The following is a 20,953-nucleotide window of genomic DNA, read 5'->3' on the forward strand; positions in this document are numbered from 1 at the left end:
GCTGTGAGATGGTCCAGGAAGGTGAGTGGGTGATGAGAAATGGTGTGCCCCCACAATATGCAAACATCACAAGTCGTGTGGACAATACCAACCAGTCTCCTAGCAACTCTGGCACAGGAACTAGTCTCTGATTTTGTTACGTTTCATCTATTGTTGGCAAGCAAACAGATTACTCACTGTATTCCCACACAACATATTGTAGCACCTTGGATTTCCACGTTGTAGCAACAACGTAAAATCCCTACAGCTGATTTAGCAGTGATATGCCACGGGATGGTAACTTGATGGCTACATACTGCCCTGTTTCGTATTTTCAAAAATGGAGATAAACAATAGAGGAAGTTTTCTTTTAAAAATAATTCACTGCTGATACAATACACTTTAACGTACATATATTTAGATAAAATTATTCTCATAGAATAAACATGTATGATACAATTTTCTGTGAAAACACACAAAAACAGACTAATGCCATTATAAAAGAGCTGGGTTCAATGCCTGTGAGGGTGAATGGACATAGAAAAACCCAGATAACTGGTACAATAATACTACAGGAGTAATGAGGCAGTTTCACTTTTCCAAACCACACTGAGGCGGACTGTACACCATGGCCGATCCCAGGCCTAGTATTCCTTCCTTTTCAGGGCCCGCCTGCATTCAGCCTTACTGTGAGGCTACAGTTGCATTAGCCCTGTTGATATGGCTCTCTGGTACTGGTCACAAACTGACACAATGTGAATACTGTAACACCCAGCCCTTACTCCACCATGTTCATCCCATTTAGGAGGCCTTGCCTAAGCCTGACAGTCCTCACAGTGGCCAGGGCAGGTCACTGAAGTCCACTGGGCCTCCCAGCCCTGCGTCTGCCTCCAGGAGGCTCATGATCACAGCCATGGCTGCCTCGTCATTACTCGGGCTGCTGGAGCCTGGCTCATCCATGATGTCAATGCCAATGTGAGCATTATCACCTAAACAGGGTAAGGACAGGGGTTAAATATTAAAGATTTTATGTGGATAGTTTCATTAACTGTAATCGAGATTAGAGTTCAGAGCGGGGAAAAATACATACTTAGATTGGAGTTGTTGGAGTATGGATAGCCTATGGAGTCTGGTCCCGGTATCATCCCTGCTGAGGGATGTTCTGGAGTTCCACTGTTTTGTATCTGTGAAAGAATCAAGATAGAATTGACATTAAGGAATCACCATTGCATCCTCAAGTATGAGCCACCAACAGACACTAAAGATATCCACCCGATGTGCTCATTACTGACTTCACATGGATGAGCAGTGGAGTGAATAGGAGACTTCCTCCCAGATGGGAGGGGTTGAGGTGGAGGAGAGTGGGAAGGACAGGTGGGAGCTCTTACCTTCTTTCCCCCTGGGGACGACATGTCTGGGGGTGGAGTGCTGGTGAAGTTGTGAGGACTAGAGCCACAGCTGGAGGGCGAGGAGCCTCTTATCCTGGAAGAGTAAAAATACAGGGTAAAAACAGCAGGACACAGCCCCATACAGTCTCAGTCACACACAGACGTTTCCATTATGCACTGGGGGTCAATGATCATGGTATGGTTATGACCATACAGACATGTCAATTTCTGTTTGACAATACAATCAAAACACAATCCACATGGTTCCTCTCACCTCTGGATCTCCATCACCTCCTCTGCGATCATCCGGCCGATCTTGCCCGCCCCTGCCCTTGTGCCACCGGGGATGCCAGGCACGGTCTGAAGGGCCCGCTTCCCGGTTCCTGCAACCAACAAACGCAAAAGCTCAGTCACATTTCCGAAACAAAACAATTACTTAGTCATACCAGGCACAAAAAAATGTATGTCAACTTATCAAAGTACAGTCACACTTCATCCAAGCAGGTGAACTGCTTCGTGAGAGCACAGGAGGGCAGGCTTACCGTCTGTGAGTACACTGTCCATGCTCTGGGGGGAGGCGGCGAGCTGAGGATAGATGCCATCAGATCCTTCAGGCACACTGCCGCTGTGAGACAATGAAAGCGAGAGAGAAGAGAGAGTGAGCATCATCACTGAGCATGCTCGTCACTTCACACCTCATTGGGCAGTTTATTAACATCCATTGCATAGATAACCCTACAGCTGTAGAAAGACACAGTAATAAAGATGCAAGTGTTCCAATAATGCATTGTAAATGTAAATCAGCTGTATGAAATCTTACATTTATATGACCCTAATAAAATGAATACAGTGTAATATTATGCATTGACTAGTTAAATGAAGGCTATGGAAGAAAGTCCTAGCAGAAACAGATGTGTGTAGCTACTTACCAGACAACAGTGTTGGTGGAGACAATGTACTCCACCTCTTTGGTCCAAGGGTTCATAAAACTGAACCAGCGACTCCTCAGCGTGATAAAGGAGCCGTCTTTTATTTTGAACTTGTAGCAGTTTGTATTGATCTTCTCCCTCATCTGGAGCACTGAGAACAGAGCCGGCAGCCAGGGGGTGAGCTCAATAAGGCATGATATCTGCACACTTGACCTCTGTGACATGCCAAATGGTAGCCTGCCAGGTTCTAGATTCATTCATATCACAGTCTACTCGCCACAGGCTTATTAGCGCAATCATTTTTTTATGACAAAATTACCAGCCATTACAAAATTACTCATGTAAGGCCTAAGACTCAGGGATGTATCACTGAGTCTAATACTTTGCTCTTTGGTGTTATATTGGTGTCCTTGTTCAATCTGATACATACCTTGTCTATGACATTCTGCAAGGTGCCCAATGTCATCTTGATGAAAGTACTCATAAAACGAAGTACCCAGCAACTCTTGGGGTAGATAAGCCAAAATGGCAGTGGCCCTACAAAAGAGAACAGTATTAATCACAAGTACTGACTATCAATGCAGGCCGGTGGTATTTAGGACATCTTTAAGAGAAGCTCACATCTTTTTTTATTGTATACAAATAAAATAATATTCTCCCCCCTGCTTTGCTTGTTTGATCATAACCAATGCCATGACATTCTAGGGCTGGGCGGTATACCATATTTGAATATATACCGGTATTGATGCACGGACCGGTTTGAGTTTTTACTTTAACTTCTATAACGGTATTTCAATGTTTGGTTTGTTAAATGTAATACGCAACTCTGGTGCGTATAATGTCTGTTTTTCACTCTGCATGGTCAGATGGATGCAACAATGTTGGTGACATGCTACTTTCCACAAGCGTTCTATATTTACTCAATTTGTTTGTGTATCTTGCTGTCTGCAAACTACTGTTTGCTAGTTTGTCTTTTCTTAGCAAGGTGTTGCTAAAATAATTTGTGTTAGCTGTTAATGCTTATCGCTAGTTAGCTGGCTAGTGGCTAGCTAGCTAAATGTACTAAGAGTCAGAGCAAACTTAGCTAGTTAGCTAACACCGCCTGGTACCAGTGCCGGTGTAAGCCAAGATAAGCATGTTTGTGCAACGGTATGTTATCAGAGAGAAATAGGTGAAGTATGAATATATGTTGGCTTCTCCTTCTATGATATAATGGCGTTCCGCAAACAAACGTTAAAGGTGGATGCCGCCACCTACTATGCTGGAGTGTGTGGTCAATCACGGTTTACAACATTAGCTCCACATTTCTAAATCCTCCTACCTAACTCAGTACTTCTGAGAAAATAAAAAAGAATCCTACTAACTTCTAATAGACCCTCCCCCAAATCCCTTCCAACCCCATCCAACCTCAATAACCCTCTCTTCAATATACTTACAACAATATAACAACACATGCTCCACCGTTTCATCGACCATACACTCCAGACACAAACCATTCACATGCTTGTCAACCAGATGTAATGACGAGTTCGATGTACAATGTCATAGGCACAATCGAGCAAACACCACCTCTTCCTTCCTAATCTGACCTTTGAAACTTGGTCCATCGACCTTTCTTTGAAAGGCATATAAATGCCGGCCCTTGGGCTCAGAGTCCCATCCCTTCTACCACACATCTATCAAAATGGCTCTGATCTTACATTTGGCCTCACCTCTACCCAGTGGAACATTAATATCAATTATATCTCAATTTAAAGCTCTTTTGGCTAACTGGTCTACAATGTAATTTCCTTCCACACCCAAATGTGCTGGAACCCAGCAGAATCTCACTACTACACCCAGTCTCTCAATTCTCCATAATAACATGAATACCTCCAATAGAAGGTCACTCCTATTAGATTTTCCAGATGATTAACTATTCAGTACAGATAGGGAATCTGAGCACACTATAATTCTGACAGGTTGTACGTCCTCCACCCTCTGGAGGGCAACTACTATCACCAACAGTTCAACTGAGTATACTGACAGTTAATCTGTTAGTCTTCTACATATCTGCACATCAAATTCAGGAACGTAAACGCCTGCTCCTGTGCGCCCACTATCTGGGTTCTTGGATCCACCTGTGAAAAGCGGTAAAAATGCATAAAAACTTCTACCAATGTAATTGTCAACCAGTTTCCCTATATCACTGACTTCTGACCAATCTTTCCTTTTCTCTACCAAGGTTAGATCAACAACAGGATCTGGGAGTAACCATGGAGGAACATCCCCTATCAACACAGAAGGGCCAACCTCCAACTCCCTCAAACCACTCTCATCAGCAAGCTTTCCAAGTGCCCAACCAAAACCACTGCCTTGTCTACTAGTATATTCCCAACAGTCATCTAGAACAGTAGCAGTGGGATGGTAAATAATATGTTGGCTAGCTAGCTAGCTACATGAAGTATGAAAACATGTCATGTAACATCTAATTAGAGTCACCTGGAAACACTGATGAAAACTTTGGTTCTTAACCTATCGATAATTCCTCACTGGCTTATTAATTTGTTGTCATGTCAAACAACAATGTATTCAAGGTTCTGCCCACTATATACCAACTATAGAATTCGAATAATCATTATATTTCCATGATTCTAACAGTACAATTAACTAGGCCTAGATTTTTTTGCCCAGATCATGCTGCGTGTCACAGTGTGGAAATTATCATAAAAGTGCAGGAAATGCAGAAATGGATGAAAATGCTGAAAATGATTTTTGTTTGGAGTTGGATTGAACCGTATAAATGGAGAAAGCCCCATTGAAATCACTTATAATTTATGTGTTTCCATCCTAGGGTCATGAATTACTCAGAAAGCATATTTAGAACTTTTATTCTTCAAAAACATCAAATACCGTCATTGTTATTTTTTTTTGTAATGATATGATATTTTGTCCATATTGCCCAGCCCTATGACAATCACATAGCACCCTGTGACATTATCTAGAACTTCCTAGTGTACCAAACAGTATCAGTGACATGGCGAGGTTATGGGATTGTTTTGTCAGGGGGCAGTGGAGTATTTGTTGTCAACATATCTACTCTGAATCCTGTCTGCCCTCTGGGCCTCCATTACACCTCCATCTGGAACATTTTACTGATGCTATATTTGGACATCACCTCACTCACACACAAGCTGTCACTCTACAGTAAATCCAGCTCTGGACTGCCCACAAGGTCCAGCCAGGTGTCAGGACATCACTGTGTAGCGGCCAACTGGTACATCCTTTGCTACATGTTTGTATGACTGCATCCATGCCCTAAAAAATCTCACCTCTGATCGACAAAGACAAACTTCCCGTCGATGGCATGGCGCGAGACATACTCAGTGGGCTTGACACGGATCTCATTGTTCATTGGCTGAGGGACAATGTGGGGATGCAGCCGTCCAATGGCCACCAGGCAACTGAGGTTGCAGCCCTCGTTGTCTGGTTCATTGTCGTCATCCAGACCCATCTTGGTGGGCGGCCAGCTCTTCAGGTAGCCAGTACTGTGTATTGTGCAGAAGCTCTTACGGTCAGCTGCGGATACAGGGAATAGATCCTCATCATCATCTAGCCCTACTCTGGAGCTGTCACTGACATCAATGAGTAGGTAGTCTATTGGTACGAAACCAAATGAACTGTTAACTAAAATGAATCACAGGAGATGAAAAATTTAAGGAAAAGACAGGTACCTTTTTTCTTGGAGCAGGTGGAAGGAAAGTCCTTGTCCTCCATTTTGATGAGGGGCCGATTGCACTTCATCCTGCAGAAGAAGGATCGCCTGGCTCCAGAGCAGAGTCTGGATGGGCCGGGGGTGATGTCTGTCTTTACTGGAAGGCCAGCTGGGGACCAGACACAATATAGCATTTAACCTATGCTGCAACGACAGGAACAGTATAATAATAATAATAATAATATGCCATTTAGCAGACGCTTTTATCCAAAGCGACTTACAGTCATGCGTGCATACATTTTTTTTTGTGTATGGGTGGTCCCGGGGATCGAACCCACTACCTTGGCGTTACAAGCGCCGTGCTCTACCAGCTGAGCTACAGAGCACCCATGATCCTTTATAAATATATACTGCATCAAGTCCTACTCTGGCAAATAAAGCTACAATACATAATTTTTTGCTATTACAAAAAATTGGTTGAATTTACAGAAATTGTTTGACTGTTTATATTTACCCTAAATCCAGCGTGTCTTGATATAAAAATAGCACTACCCTACATTTAGCTTCTGACATTTAAATGCTGAGGAACACACGGTACAGGGGGATACATTGAGGGGTGTGTCACTGTGCTAGCTGTGTAGGGGTAACTAGAGGCCAGGGTGCATTACTTTTGGAATCGATGAGGCGCTCCCGCGGCGCCGTGTCCGACGAGGACAGCTGCTCCTTGACTTTGGCAATGTCTTTAGGATGCAGGTAATCAAACAGGCTCTGGCCAATCAGGTCATTCTGCACAGAGAGGGAGAGAGTACTGTAAGATAAGTCCATGTTACATAAATGACGCCATAAAAAAATAAATAAATAAATAACACCCTTGCCTTTCGTGAACTAACACTTGTACTTGACTTTTTCCAACTAGCACCGACTTCGCTGATAGCTACTTTATTGTGGGAAAATGTACTGACTGATATGTAGTTGTCTTAGCTACTTATCTTAAGATGAATGCACTAACTGTAAGTCATTCTGGATAATGGAAAAAACTGCAACATATTGGAGAGGACGTACTTGGCTGTAGTTTAGGATTTTGTAGACTGACTCTGAAACAAACAGTATCTTCCCTCGATCGCAGCCAACAACAAACAGAAAGCCATCAGATGCCTGTGGAGAGGAGAGGGAGAGGGAGAGATGAGAGAGAGAAGAAGAGACAAAGATAAATACTGAGTCACACATGCATACTCATCATGAAACGCACTCTGAGGACACCATACAGTCTATGGAAGTAAGGACACCCACCCTCAGTATTAAGTGCTTCAGTTCGTCGTCTGACAGGAAGGCTGGTTTGTAGTTAGCTTCAGTGTAGGGGTTAGCGGCACCTGTGAGTCAGAAAAAGCTCATATGTAACACAACCGGATCAATATGTAATTTTTATTTATTGTATTTCTCTTTATTGATCAGCTGCATGGTGGTGGTTGTCATCATTGCACTGTTCTGGCAGCAGTCCTACTAAAATCCTTCTCGCCTCACCTCTTAAGGTCTTCATGTGCTGGACAGCCATGCGCAGGACCGTTAGTTTGTCCAGTTTACGGGACATAGCGTTGCAGGTAGGCACTAGTGCGGCCAGCTCATCTATGAAGCTGTTCATCTTGTCCCTGCGTCTCTTCTCAATCTGACTGTGGGCCTCCCTGCCATCCAAGCAATACAAAGAGCATTTAACACAGACAAACGAATCAACACATCCATAGTCTGCCTGTATTTACAGAAACAAGACTAATCTCTAATATAAACACAAATATTTTTATGTCATCCTATGGAAGATAGAAACATTTGGTTACCTGGCATTTTTAATCCGGCCTTGATGATCACCAAGTCTATCATTGTCTGTGTCCATGCTATCCCTTTGAGGAGAAGCAATAACATTAGTACAAAGAAATATAGTAAAACAATTATTTTACAACAACTATTTAATAATGATAATACAGTATGTAATGTAATTATGAATAAAGCAAAACACTAAAGTGAGAAGTCATTTGAATTTTTAATAATTAAAAAAACATGGAGAGCCTTTGATTGACATGAAACATCAACATTACTAATGCAAGCTATTAGCTTCTACCAAAGCTATATGAATAGTTTATAGAAACGTTAATACAAAATTATGAACAAGGTTTCTTTGAGACCATTCTTGTGTGGATTCAGGCGAAAGACCTTGTGCCACTAATACCTCTGATATTGTTCACAGCTGAACATCTACTCTGTCATCCCACTCAGCCCTACTGTCCTTTCACAAACCACAAAAGAGAAATGAAGTCATGACCCATTACATATCCTGTGTCACTACAAGACTTGTTCACTCCATACTATAATAGCATTCAACAGCCTCAAATAAAGATTATTTAAAATATGATTGGCTCTACAAAATTGACCCAAAGGTATTCCCACAGAGTTGTTGGCTTAAGTCTCACTAAAGCAGGTAAAAACAAATCTGTGCCTTTAGTGAATGAGTTACAAAGACAACAATATAATGTATCATCCATCATACATCAAATCAGGGTGCACTCTCTATTAAATTAAGGCCTGTCATCAAACTAAATACCAGCAAATACATTTTTGAACACAACTGTAATACAGTCTTGTTGCTTCAAGATTGTTACTGTAGCACCCCTTCATGCTTTGATGCTTACCCTAATTCTAGCTATTAAAATCTACACTATAGCATGACTGGCTCTCCCATATTCACAGCGATCCATACAGTACATACTAACTGACCGGTCACTCTCAGGGTACTGATTATAATAACACATTCATTTTGATTGACCTAAGTTGGGGATGAGGAATTTCACAATACACAATACATTTTTTCGTTTTTTCTCTACCTGATATGGGGAACACATTAGTGTCTAACCTCAATTTGCAGGCCAATCCCGACCAAACAAGGATCACAGAGGGCCAACTAATCAGACATGTGATTGGCTCCTCTACTACAAATGTACTTGAACATTCATAATTTGAGTGGCACAGTGGTCTAAGGCACTGCATCGCAGTGCTAGCTGTGCCACTCTGTCGTAGCCGGCCGCGACCGGGAGACCTATGGGGCGGCGCACAATTGGCCCAGCGTCGTCCAGGGTAGGGGAGGGAATGGCCGGCAGGGATGTAGCTCAGTTGGTAGAGCATGGCGTTTGCAACGCCAGGGTTGTGGGTTCGATTCCCATGGGGGGCCAGTATGAAAAATAAAAATATATAAAATAATAATGTATGCACTCACTAACTTTAAGTCGCTCTGGATAAGAGTGTCTGCTAAATGACTAAAATGTAAAATAATTTGATTTGATACTTACTCAAAAGAAAATCCATCAATTCTGTGAAAGCAAGGAAGTTTGTATATTACAATTCAAATTAAGTATACTGATTATTCTAATCTAAATCAAGGTTATGCTACCATTGGTTGTTAATTTCTAGGTAGGTAGTTATCTTGTCAACTTTAAGTGGAAACCTTTGACACACAGTAAGAAGATATTTCCATATAGTTCATCAAAAAGCTGCATGCAAACATACAAATCTGTCACAAAATGGCATAAATGAAAAACTGAAAAATGTGATCACACTAAACCAGACCTAACATGACATGAATATCAAATGAAATCAAATTGTATTGGTCACATAAACATATTTAGCAGATGTTATTGCGGGTGTAGCGATATGCGTGTGTTCCTAGCTCCAACAGTGCAGTTGTATCTAATAATTCACAACAATACACACAAATCTAAAAGTAAAAGAATGGATTTAAGAAATATAGAAATATAATAAAGATGATTGGCACATGCACTATCTTCAGGTGGCAAGTAGAACAAAGTCTATAAGCAGTATAGGAGTCAGGCTTACTGGTAATCTGTGGTGCTGCTTTTTCTCTTGCGTGTGTAGTCCATGCCGGGTGTGCCGATCGAGCTGATTAGATCAGTGGAGCCAGGAGACATGAACTCGTTCATCGTGGAGGAAATGTCCATTCTTTGGTCTGCCATTAGATCATCTATAGAGAGAAAACACAATGATTTCAGCACTTACTCCATAACACACAATAAAAGGTCAGTTGACGTGAAAGCGACTTCTATGAAAGGACACTATAGACGTAAAAATCTCAATTCCTAGACAAAGACAATTGATCAAAAAGTGAAATTAACTGTGGTTGTTTTAAAGAAGGTGTGACACTCACCACAAATATTCATAAGGCCAGTTATCCTCAAAACATCTCACTCGGTTTCTTTCTAGCAGTGAACCAGATCTGAAAGGCAATTCAGCGAAGAGTCAGACGTCCTCTTTATATACCCAAGGCATGAGGACACCACAGCAGCATCATATAACAAAGCCCTCTGAACCTGAGCAGCTGCCGTACAACCTGGACTTTGTGCTGATGTATACTGTAGATGGCCCACTCAGTAAAGGTGATGTAAGAGGACCGATTCATATCTCTATGGTTTGAGATTGAAATGATAAGGTCTTACATAAGGTGAAAGCTATAGCTGAGGCTCAAGCCTCTCTCTCTCCCTTAGGCAACAATCAAGAGTGTCTTTGAGAAGCATAATTCACTTGACCTCCAGCAACAATGAACCAGAATTATTTTGTCGTCAATGAAAACCTTGGGTTACTAAAAACGGATGCTTTGGAATAGTGTTCATAACATAATGTAGCATATGCTACAAAAACCTAGGTGTCAGTCAGAGACATAATTTAGTGAGATTAGTCCTTAATATAAAAGGCTAATTCAGATAAAACAATGACAATGTTACCGAGGAAGACAGATTGTCAGGAGGGGTCACATTTCATAAAGAACCCATATCTGCATTGATCATATCTGCATTGTTTATATAATCCAACCAGTAATATGGCCTTTTCCTAACGAAAGTATAAAGCGAACGTCTAATGCGAACGTCTAGCAACCCAATGGTTGCGAGTTCGAATCTCATCACGGACAACTTCAACATTTTATCTAATTAGCAACTACTTACTACTTTTTAGCTACTTCGCAACTACTTAACATGTTAGCTAACCCTTCCCCTAACCCTAACCTTAACCTAACTCCTAAACTTAACCCTAAACTGAACCATAACCCCTAGCCTAGCTAACGTTAGCCAGCTAGCTAACGTTAGCTACCTAGCCACCTTGCTAGAATTCGTAACATATCATGCCTTTTTCAAATTCGTAACATATTGTATGTTTAGCAAATTTGTAACATATTATACATTTTGCTAATTCGTAACATATAATACGAATTGTAATTCGTAACATATCATACGAAATGGGTGATGGACATCCACAAATTAATTAATACCATATGGAACTTAACATATCATACTAAATGGAGTGTCATGGATTTACGTACATAATAATACGGAATGCTCTGTGACCAGGTTGCACAAAAATACCTTAAAAAGCACAGCCACCTCAGGTCACTGTGCCTTGTCCTGCTCCTGTAATCAGACCAGAACTAATGCTCTGCTCCACTGTGCCTGAAAGTCTTCTCGTTGTAATTTGATTCTCCACTGACCTATTTTTCCCCAGCTCTTTTCCACTCTCCGTATGATGTGACAGTTTCAGAGCGTGATTACATCGAACAAAACCTTAATTACACCCCATAATTTCTTGCCTGCAGCCAGGAACTTTGTTATTGTCACCGTCACCATAGTCAACTACACTACAACCTGACCCCTCACTCTGGTATATGTCACAACAGACATCCGAGCTGACTATGTAATCCACCGGGCAAAGAGGACTTGCTTCTATACCATTCATCACTGTGTGTTTGCAATGTTTTTTTACATGTTTTTTTGTAAGCTGCATACAACAATACTCCTGAGAATAAGCCTTTTTGTAAATGTTCATTTGTCACATAAGCCAAAGGAAGGCTAAAACACCTACACTGAGTGTACAAGACATTAATAACACCTGCTATTTTCATTACATTGACTGACCAGGTGAATCCAGGTGAAAGCTATGATTGATTGTCACTTGTTAGCCCTTATTGGTGTCACTTGTTAATTCCACTTCAATCAGTGTAGATGAAGGTGAGGAGATTTTTAAGCCTTGAGACAATTGAGACATGGATTGTGTATGTGTGCCATTCAGACGGTGAATGGTCAAGACAGAATATGTAAGTGCCTTTGAACGGGGTATGGTAGTAGGTGCCAGGCGCACCAGTTTGTGTCAACAACTGCAACGCTGCTGGGTTTTCCACGCAGTTTCCTGTGTGTATCAAGAATGGTCCACCACCCAAACGACATCCAGCCAACTGTGGTAAGCATTGGAGTAAACATGGGCTAGCATCCCTGTGGAATGCTTTCTACACCTTGTGGAGTCCATGCCCTAATGAACTGAGGCTGTTCTGAGGGCATACTTAGTGTATACTCAAACACAAAAGGAGAAAAAGGAAACCCTGCTTTAAGGTCAGCTTAGCTAGTTTTAACACATCTCTGGTTGCCCGGATACAGTGGAGCAGGACCTTCTTGAACGCTTGCCAATTAGGGAACCTTTTCCGCTACACAGAACCCACTGACAGCATGCAGGTCACACCTCTCCTCACACCATCACTCATCAAAGTCTAATGAAAATACTTGTGTATACTTTTACCATCTCCATGACATTCACATAATATTCAGTAACACTCAACACTATCCATTTTACAACACTACAAGATCACTAAGGTGGATTCTGATCATTTCTAATGTTTTCATGCACATGACCTCTATGGTATCTAAGTGACAAAAAGGTTTATATTTAAGCTGTGCGGAAATAAAAACCTTGATCAGATGAGGAGAAGCAGGGAAGAAGCAGAACCCCTGGTAACAGGGTCAGGATGAAACTACAGTATGTCAGCTCAGCTGGATACGCATGGTTAGCTTACACAGCACTATGATACTGTCTGCCATGCAAGAACTTCTCCCTTTCATAATGTTCTCAATGCTATGTCACTGTTCTAAATGTGTTCCTATTTAAGCCACTCCCCTGACGTGATCCCATACTTCTGTCACGGTCAGATGAAACAGAGTGTACTGTGCGCTCAGCAGCATTATCATAGCGCTGTAAGGCTGTCTGTAATTCCAGTCTGTTGCGTGCCTTTCTGGAAAGCTCAGGCTTGGCTCATGTAATGACATGGCCTATGTGTGCTATGTAAGTCAAGCTGTCCGTTTCTCAGTATGCTCCTTTACTCAGAACAGAGCATTCTAAGAGCCACGCTAGAAAGATAGACAGAAGGAGATGTTAAAGCGTTGGTGGAATAGATGGTTAGAGGCCATGTTAAAAAATCAGAAATAAGACTCCAGTTCAAGTTAATAAGATGCAAGAAAACAATATAGCTGGGAACTGTGGGTGAGAAGATCGCCCTCACACATGACTGTGCTTATGTATGACTGACTGACTGTGCTCATAACTTAATTCATCCCTAACTGTTCTCCCCGCCAACTGCTCATGTGGGCATTTTGAAGTGAAACAGCAGGAAGCTGTGCGTCACAAATGTCATTGGTGATTCACTTCAAACAAAGGTTGTGAACTCATTTCAGAGCAGCTGTCAATTCTTATGAAATCACACAGAACCATGTGTGTCCACATACCTGGATGGGTGGTGAAGGAAGTGGCCTGGCTTCCTTATGTCAGAGCTGGGCTTTTTCTCACAGATGCAATGACAGGCACAGTACCTAGAGAGGAGAGAGAGGGATCAGATAGGACAAGAGGTCAGGTCACAGTGTAAAACACACTGGCCAGCTGGGAGTGGCGACTCATCTAGGCCTATGTAGTAACAGCGAGTGGTGCTCTGATTAAGTGCTTGTTCAGAAAGCTTAGATGGGCGACAGATGGGAGGTGATCTGGAGATAGTGTGAGTAGAGGAGATGTCCACAGATTCTCCTCTATGCCTAGCCCCAACAGGGTAGTATTAGCAATGGGATCATAATCACTGCCATGCAATATCTCATGCCTATAAGACTAATCATACTGCAGTAGTTCTGCACAAAGTACTACATTTTGAATGTCACACAGTAAAATATGGACAACAGACAGCCCAGTACCTGATGTAATTCCTGTAATTAGGCACAGAACAGCTAGGCCTATTTATCTTTATGTTTACCATACTATCACGGCTCTTTGGGGAAATGTATACAAAAGAGACCACTTATTTTAGCATGTGCTCTAATTGCTCCACACACACACCCCTTATTTATAGGTCAGTGACACAAATGCACACTTATCCGCACCATAAACAGAACAACTTTCTGTTTCGACTTTTAACCTTCCTACTCATATCATCATTGGAGTACATGGATAAGAGCAATGCCTTCTTTTAATTTGGAATGTTTACACCTTCAAGTGTTCTGAGTCAGAAAAATCCAAACTATAGCTACGCTCAGCTACGCTCATAAACAACTCCAGAGGAAAATAACAAGCATGTCAGCAGAATGGACAAAACACATGCACAACTCAAGGGGAGTGAGACCATTTTGGGTTAAAGAAAATCAGCAACAGAGATTAACGAGCACTGTGTGTTCCTCAGGGAATGGACAAAGCAGACAGCTGGACAACCATTCACAATAGTCTAACAAAATACAACATTTCTGACCGGTCAGCTCTAGGCTTAGGTGGCAGCTATAGCACTACCTAGCCTACTACGCTCGTGTCATCCTTTGACTTTGTGAATTATTATTACTGTATTATTACTCTATTATTGGTTGAGAAAAGCTAATGCTCAAATGATTGGACAATTTTTTCTTGAGCGGCTGTTCGGGGGCCGGAACATATTTAAGCTACAAATAATTTGTAGACTGCAAATCTCAACGCAAGAAGCCCAAACACATATAATATTTGACTAAAACATAATCATATCAAACTGCTCTCTCTATTATGCGTGGGAATACTTGGGAACAGATTTCCTCAATTGAAATCACTTGGAGATGATTTTTACAGTATTTCATGTCCAACAATGAAAGATAAAATTATATATATATATATATATATATATATATATATAATATACATACAGTGGGGAAAAAAAGTATTTAGTCAGCCACCAATTGTGCAAGTTCTGTAATTTTCATCATAGGTACACGTCAACTATGACAGACAAATTGAGAAAAGAAAATCCAGAAAATCACATTGTAGGATTTTTTATGAATTTATTTGCAAATTATGGTGGAAAATAAGTATTTGGTCACCTACAAACAAGCAAGATTTCTGGCTCTCACAGACCTGTAACTTCTTCTTTAAGAGGCTCCTCTGTCCTCCACTCGTTACCTGTATTAATGGCACCTGTTTGAACTTGTTATCAGTATAAAAGACTCCTGTCCACAACCTCAAACAGTCACACTCCAAACTCCACTATGGCCAAGACCAAAGAGCTGTCAAAGGACACCAGAAACAAAATTGTAGACCTGCACCAGGCTGGGAAGACTGAATCTGCAATAGGTAAGCAGCTTGGTTTGAAGAAATCAACTGTGGGAGCAATTATTAGGAAATGGAAGACATACAAGACCACTGATAATCTCCCCTCGATCTGGGGCTCCACGTCAAGATCTCACCCCATGGAGTCAAAATGATCACAAGAACGGTGAGCAAAAATCCCAGAACCACACGGGGGGACCTAGTGAATGACCTGCAGAGTGGGACCAGCAACAAAGCCTACCATCAGTACCACACTACGCCGCCAGGGATCTGTGAGATCCTGCAGTGCCAGACGTGGTCCGCTTAAGTACAGACATGTCCAGGCCCATCTGAAGCCTAATAGAGTGCATTTGGATGATCCAGAAGAGGATTGGGAGAATGTCATATATGGCTAGATGAAACCAAAATATAACCGTTTGGTAAAAACTGTATGGTTTGGAGGACAAAGAATGCTGAGTTGCATCCAAAGAAGGAATGAGCTTCACTGATACCCACTGCAGCGTGGGGTGGAAACATCACGCTTTGGGGCGTTTTTTCTGCAAAGGACCAGGATCAATGGATCCTGTAAAGGAAAGAATGAACAGTAACAAAGAATGTGGAGATTTTGAGAGAAAACCTCCTTCCATCAGCAAGGGCATTGAAGATGAAACGTGGCTGGCCCTTTCAGCATGACAATGATCCCAAACACACCAATAAACGGTAAGAGTGGCTTGCAGAAGAAGCAGCATTTCAAGGCCCTGGAGTGGAAGTTTAGAAGCAGTTCCAGATCTCAACCCCATAGAAAATCTTTGGAGGAGTTGAAAGTCGTGTTGCCCAGCCACAGCCCCAAAACATCACTGCTCTAGAGGAGATCTGCATGGAGGAATGGGCCAAAATACTATGCAACAGTGTGAAGACTTACAGAAAACGCTTGACCTGTGTCATTGCTAACAAAGGGTATATAACAAAGTATTGAGAAACTTTTTGTTATTGACCAAATACTTATTTTCCACCATAATTTGCAAATAAATTCATTAAAAATCCTACAATGTGATTTTTGGAATTTTTTTCTCATTTTGTCTGGTTGTAAAGTTGATGTGTACCTATGATGAAAATTACAGGCCCTCCTCTATTTTGTAAGTGGGAGAATTTGAAAATTGGTATTGATAAAAGTAATATATATATATATATATATAAGAATAAAAGTTTGGACAAACTCTAAATCATGGGTTTTTCGTTATTAATTTAATAGAATAATAGTGGAGACATAAAACAGAAAAAAAGGAATATGTAGTACCAAAAAGTCTTAAACATCAAACTATATTTTATATTTGAGATTTTAAAGTAGCCACACCTTTGCCTTGACTGACAGCTTTGCACACTCTTGGCATTCTTCAAACTTTTGATAATAAAAAAAAATAAAAAATATAAGTGAAAATTAGACCTCTTGATTTTTCCACATTCTGTTAGTTACGGTATTAAAATTGATTAAATGTTTTTTATCAATCTACACAAAATATCATCATGACGTGAATGTTTTAAATTTATTTAAAAACTGAAATATCACACCACAGCCTGGCATAAGATTAATGAATAGAATTATAATGTCAGGTGGATGGGGAGTGTTGCTGCACAGATATCAGGTTCTCCAGAGATGTTTGATCGGGTTAAGTCAGGCTTGGGTGGGCCACTCAAGGACATTCAGAGACTTGTCCAAGTTTCACTCTGGGGTCTTGACTGGTGTGAGGGTGTTGTCTGTTGGAAGGAGAACGCCAGTTGAGGTTTGAGCGCGCTTTGGAGCAGGTTTTCATCAAGGAACTCTCTGTGACTTTGTCATTATCTTTGCCTATCAACAATCCCAGTCTGTCGCTGGAAAACATCCACAGTATGATGTGCCACCACATGTTACCGAGGGATGGTGCAAGTTCCCTCCAGGACGTGATGCTTGGAAAATTAAGGATTGAGCAGTGGAAACAGGATGCATCTGAGCTCAACTGAGTCTCATAGAATAATATTATGTAAATAAGGTATTTTGTAGATTGCTGAGGGAATTGGTTTTATTTAATCATTTTAGAATAAGGCTGTAATGTAACAAAAGGGAAAAAGTAAGGGGTTGAATACTTCCAAGGGCACTGTATATATATATATATATATTTTTTTATGCTCAGAAAACTTGGGGGGCAAATAAAACCACTCCATGTATAGAATTTCAAGGTAGATTTCTCCTTTCTTCTCCCTCGGCATATGCTGCTCTTTTGCAAATTTGCTGTTGGTTTTAAGCATGTTTTACAATATTCTGACTGACATAAAGCAGCTTGAATTTTTTGCATATTCTTTGAGAGTACTGTAGGCAGAGAAAGCCAGTGAAAACACTGAGAGGAGCATATATGGAGGGAGAGATATTAGGATATAAAAAAAAATATATATAGGAGTGTGTTAAATTGATGCCATGTTTTCTGTGAATCCCTCCTTGAAACCTAAAGTATGGCTATTGGGATGAGGGCAACATGAAGAAAGAAAGACAAAAAAAAAGAAAAAAGAACAAAAAAAAAAGCTAGCGAGGCCACACATAATGCGACATGATGCAACTGGTTAAAGTAAAGGATGATTACTAAATGGTATGAAGTAGCCAATAGAATCCACTTTCCTAACGTGGCAGTATGACAGGTAAATATTTCATAAAACAAAAAATGACTTTATAGCCTACTACTGTCATCAAGGAGTTAGTAAAGACAAGCAATCACAATTTAATTTTGACAATGGCTCTATTTACCCATGTATATATGTAAAATTAAAAAGTAGATATATGTTATTACTGTTACATTATGATACACTTGTTGACTTTTTAGGAATAGCTGTTTCAGATTTTAAGAATAGCCTGAAGAGTAATGTTTTAAAAGTGAGGTTGAAATGAGCAATCCCTGGATGTGTACGTAGCCATTTGTGGGTCCCTGGTCGCGGTGCACAATTGGCCCAGGGTAGGGGGAGGGAATGGCCGGCAGGGATGTAGCTCAGTTGGTAGAGCAGTAATGTCGGGTTGTGGGGTCGATTCCCACGGGAGGCCAATATGAAAAATAATGTATGCACTCACTAACTGTAAATCGCTCTTGTCTGCTAAATGAATAGACCAACATAACTTTCACAAATATAGATTTTTTTTACAGCCTTACTTTTATGAGCAGAGGGATTTGTTCAAATTATAGCAAAATAGTATTTGGTTTCACTAACAATGGAGCTTGGTAGAAATATATGGCTATTATTAGACTATTCTGCACTAGGACGTGTCGAGCATATAGGCCTAATGACAATGGTCATTCAATAATGAAACATACAGTCCTAATGGACCGCAAGTCGTTTCCAAATGGCAAGAAATCTGTCAGTGACTGTCACATTGACTTGATATAATCTGAAACTGAACAGAATCCAGTGCAGGATATTTTCATTACATTGTATCAATATCAGCCCAACACCTGCCTTGCATTGCTCATATAGAGGAGAAACATTGTTGCTGTTAATTAAAGGATGACTATATAGGCCTATAAAAGGCAACTGATTGTAACAGGTAATCAACAGCGCGTCACTAGTTGTTTTATGCAACATAGCTATGACCTCATTGAATCCCGAGCCGTGGCAGGGAAGTTCAGACAAATCACGCAATGTACAAATAGACAAAAATAGCCTCCCAATCAAATAAAATTACATACGGTCATTCAGATGTTTAAATTAGGTTAGAAACCTACAAATCGCATTTTGCTCACTGCATTATATTACACTGTGTGCCTTTAAGTTACACTGTAAGCCGATGACTGCGCCTCTCGGGAATGGCAATAGACAGCCAATTGAGACCCATAATACGAGTAAAGAAATGCACACAGTATACCAAATTCACAATGTTTAATAAAGGAAATATGTTATAGGGCTTTTGCATAACATATAACAAAGTATGTTACTTACGTGTGGAAAGGCAGCACATGTGTACTGAGGCAGATAGGAACAGCGGTAGGCAGAAGTAATACACTGACCTACTTTCCTCCTCCTGTGATGATCGTTGCACCACTAACCCAGTTTCTGAACCAATTGGGTGCTTTCGAGATCAAGGCTTTGAGCCTCTAGCAAATAGAATAACTCGGTTCCATTTATGGACCAATGAACATGGGGAAGACAATATAGGCTATATCCAATGAAATTACATGAAGCATCAAAGGAAGCTACAGAATAACGCAACGATTCAGCCAATGGCAAAATAGAATGGCAAAATAGAATAGAGTCAGCAGGAAGATATTTTGTATCACAACACATGTGGGCAGTAAACTCGAATCTTTTTGCTGGACTCCTCTTTGAAACTCTTGTAATGTGCCAAGTCAAGAATGTTAACCACATAGCAAACAATCAACACAAAGAAGTCTGTCTGTTAATGACCTTGTAGGCCTATCTACTTTGACATTTTATTAGAAATAGTTAGTTACAGTAATGACCTAATCATGACTGTTCTATTTCTTTAGGAATAACTTGATATGCTACTCTGTAACAATCTGGTGAGTATGCAATTATTCAGAAATAATATGTTTGTGTATTCTTGGAAAACAGAATTTCAATGAACCAAAGCATTGTAATTAAATGTAGTTACAAAGCAAATATCAACAGAAAGTAATGAACTATCTAATCTAATAAAGAACCATCATTGCCTGTGTCTAAGTAAAATGTGTTGCCATACCAACAGCATAATTGAAATATGAGCCACAAACAGTGCATTCTTACCACATCACATTCTAAGACAAGTACATACGAGACAAATATCTACCAGATGAAACATGGAAAGTAAATGTTACCAAAAACAGAGAAACAATGCATATTCAAAGATCTGGCATGGTTTTATAACATGTTGATGAGTGGTGGTTTTCTTAACTTTAGGGCTATTTCATGTTTCCACCACAGGTTGGCAGCAGAGTATAACCTATAGACATGTGAAGAGATTGGCCAGTTGTAATTTCACATTTACACACATATATGGCTGGCTTTGTCTCCTTAAACAACTACGCTATTTGAATATATAGGCTATTCCAATGCAATAGAGATGTTTCATGCTCCCTTAGGATGGTTTCAGATGCATTGCAATATGACTTTTTCTTAGGCTTGTTGAGATTTCTGTCAAAGAAAAGCTTACATACTCTATTTTAATTTACATAATAGGGGATTGTGTTAGGCAGATCTCAGGTACTACAGTAGACTTCTTGTATGGTAATCCCCAAATATGTCTCCATTTCAGACGGACCGGTGCAGAATTAGCCTGACTATTGGAGATGGGCAGGTCAGTGGTCCTTGTGAAATTGTTAAGAAATGACAGATTTGGTTTGGCGTATCCACTGACATCCACAGATTCTCCTTTGATCTCTGCACTGTGGAATATGATGACATATTAAACTGCACCTGGAGATCAGTTCAAAGTGTATCAGCTGCTTGGAAAAGGTGCTTGTGTCCCAGCTTGACTTGAGGCCTGCTGCATCACTGAAGCATTTATTTTCATTCGCCCCATGTGAACCCTATCCCTGCATACCCCTAGGCTCTCTCCC

At 40.6% G+C, this 20,953-nt stretch overlaps 1 protein-coding gene across 2 annotated transcripts; it reads right to left on the minus strand.

Moving 5' to 3' along the window:
• Nucleotides 1–377: 377 nt before the first annotated feature.
• Nucleotides 378–19,434, minus strand: LOC121559475 (aryl hydrocarbon receptor nuclear translocator-like protein 1). Of its 2 annotated transcripts, XM_041872716.2 has the most exons (19): nucleotides 19,338–19,434; nucleotides 13,586–13,669; nucleotides 10,195–10,263; nucleotides 9,867–10,011; nucleotides 9,323–9,343; nucleotides 7,820–7,882; nucleotides 7,512–7,669; nucleotides 7,281–7,360; nucleotides 7,053–7,145; nucleotides 6,659–6,776; nucleotides 6,010–6,159; nucleotides 5,608–5,854; nucleotides 2,727–2,833; nucleotides 2,297–2,447; nucleotides 1,910–1,992; nucleotides 1,642–1,750; nucleotides 1,368–1,461; nucleotides 1,070–1,163; nucleotides 378–968 (listed from the first exon to the last, which is right to left on the minus strand). In XM_041872716.2, the coding sequence occupies exons 3-19, from the start codon at nucleotides 10,205–10,207 to the stop codon at nucleotides 811–813; spliced, it is 1,884 nt and encodes a 627-aa protein (XP_041728650.1). In that variant the 5' UTR covers nucleotides 10,208–10,263; nucleotides 13,586–13,669; nucleotides 19,338–19,434; the 3' UTR covers nucleotides 378–810. The 2 variants fall into 2 exon arrangements, with proteins under 2 accessions (XP_041728650.1, XP_041728651.1); XM_041872717.2 differs by lacking the exon at nucleotides 10,195–10,263.
• Nucleotides 19,435–20,953: the final 1,519 nt, after the last annotated feature.

The sequence above is a fragment of the Coregonus clupeaformis genome, unplaced genomic scaffold (genome assembly GCF_020615455.1).
Source record: "Coregonus clupeaformis isolate EN_2021a unplaced genomic scaffold, ASM2061545v1 scaf0159, whole genome shotgun sequence".
Taxonomy (NCBI): Eukaryota; Metazoa; Chordata; class Actinopteri; order Salmoniformes; family Salmonidae; genus Coregonus; species Coregonus clupeaformis.

What these genes read in the sequence shown, in the direction of transcription:
- LOC121559475 (XM_041872716.2), bottom strand. An exon ending in TCCACCAACACTGTTGTCTG is followed by an intron (nt 1,993 to 2,296) that starts GTAAGTAGCTAC and finishes ATTGTCTCACAG; the next exon opens with CGGCAGTGTGCCTGAAGGAT. An exon ending in CTCCAACAACTCCAATCTAA is followed by an intron (nt 969 to 1,069) that starts GTATGTATTTTT and finishes TACCCTGTTTAG; the next exon opens with GTGATAATGCTCACATTGGC.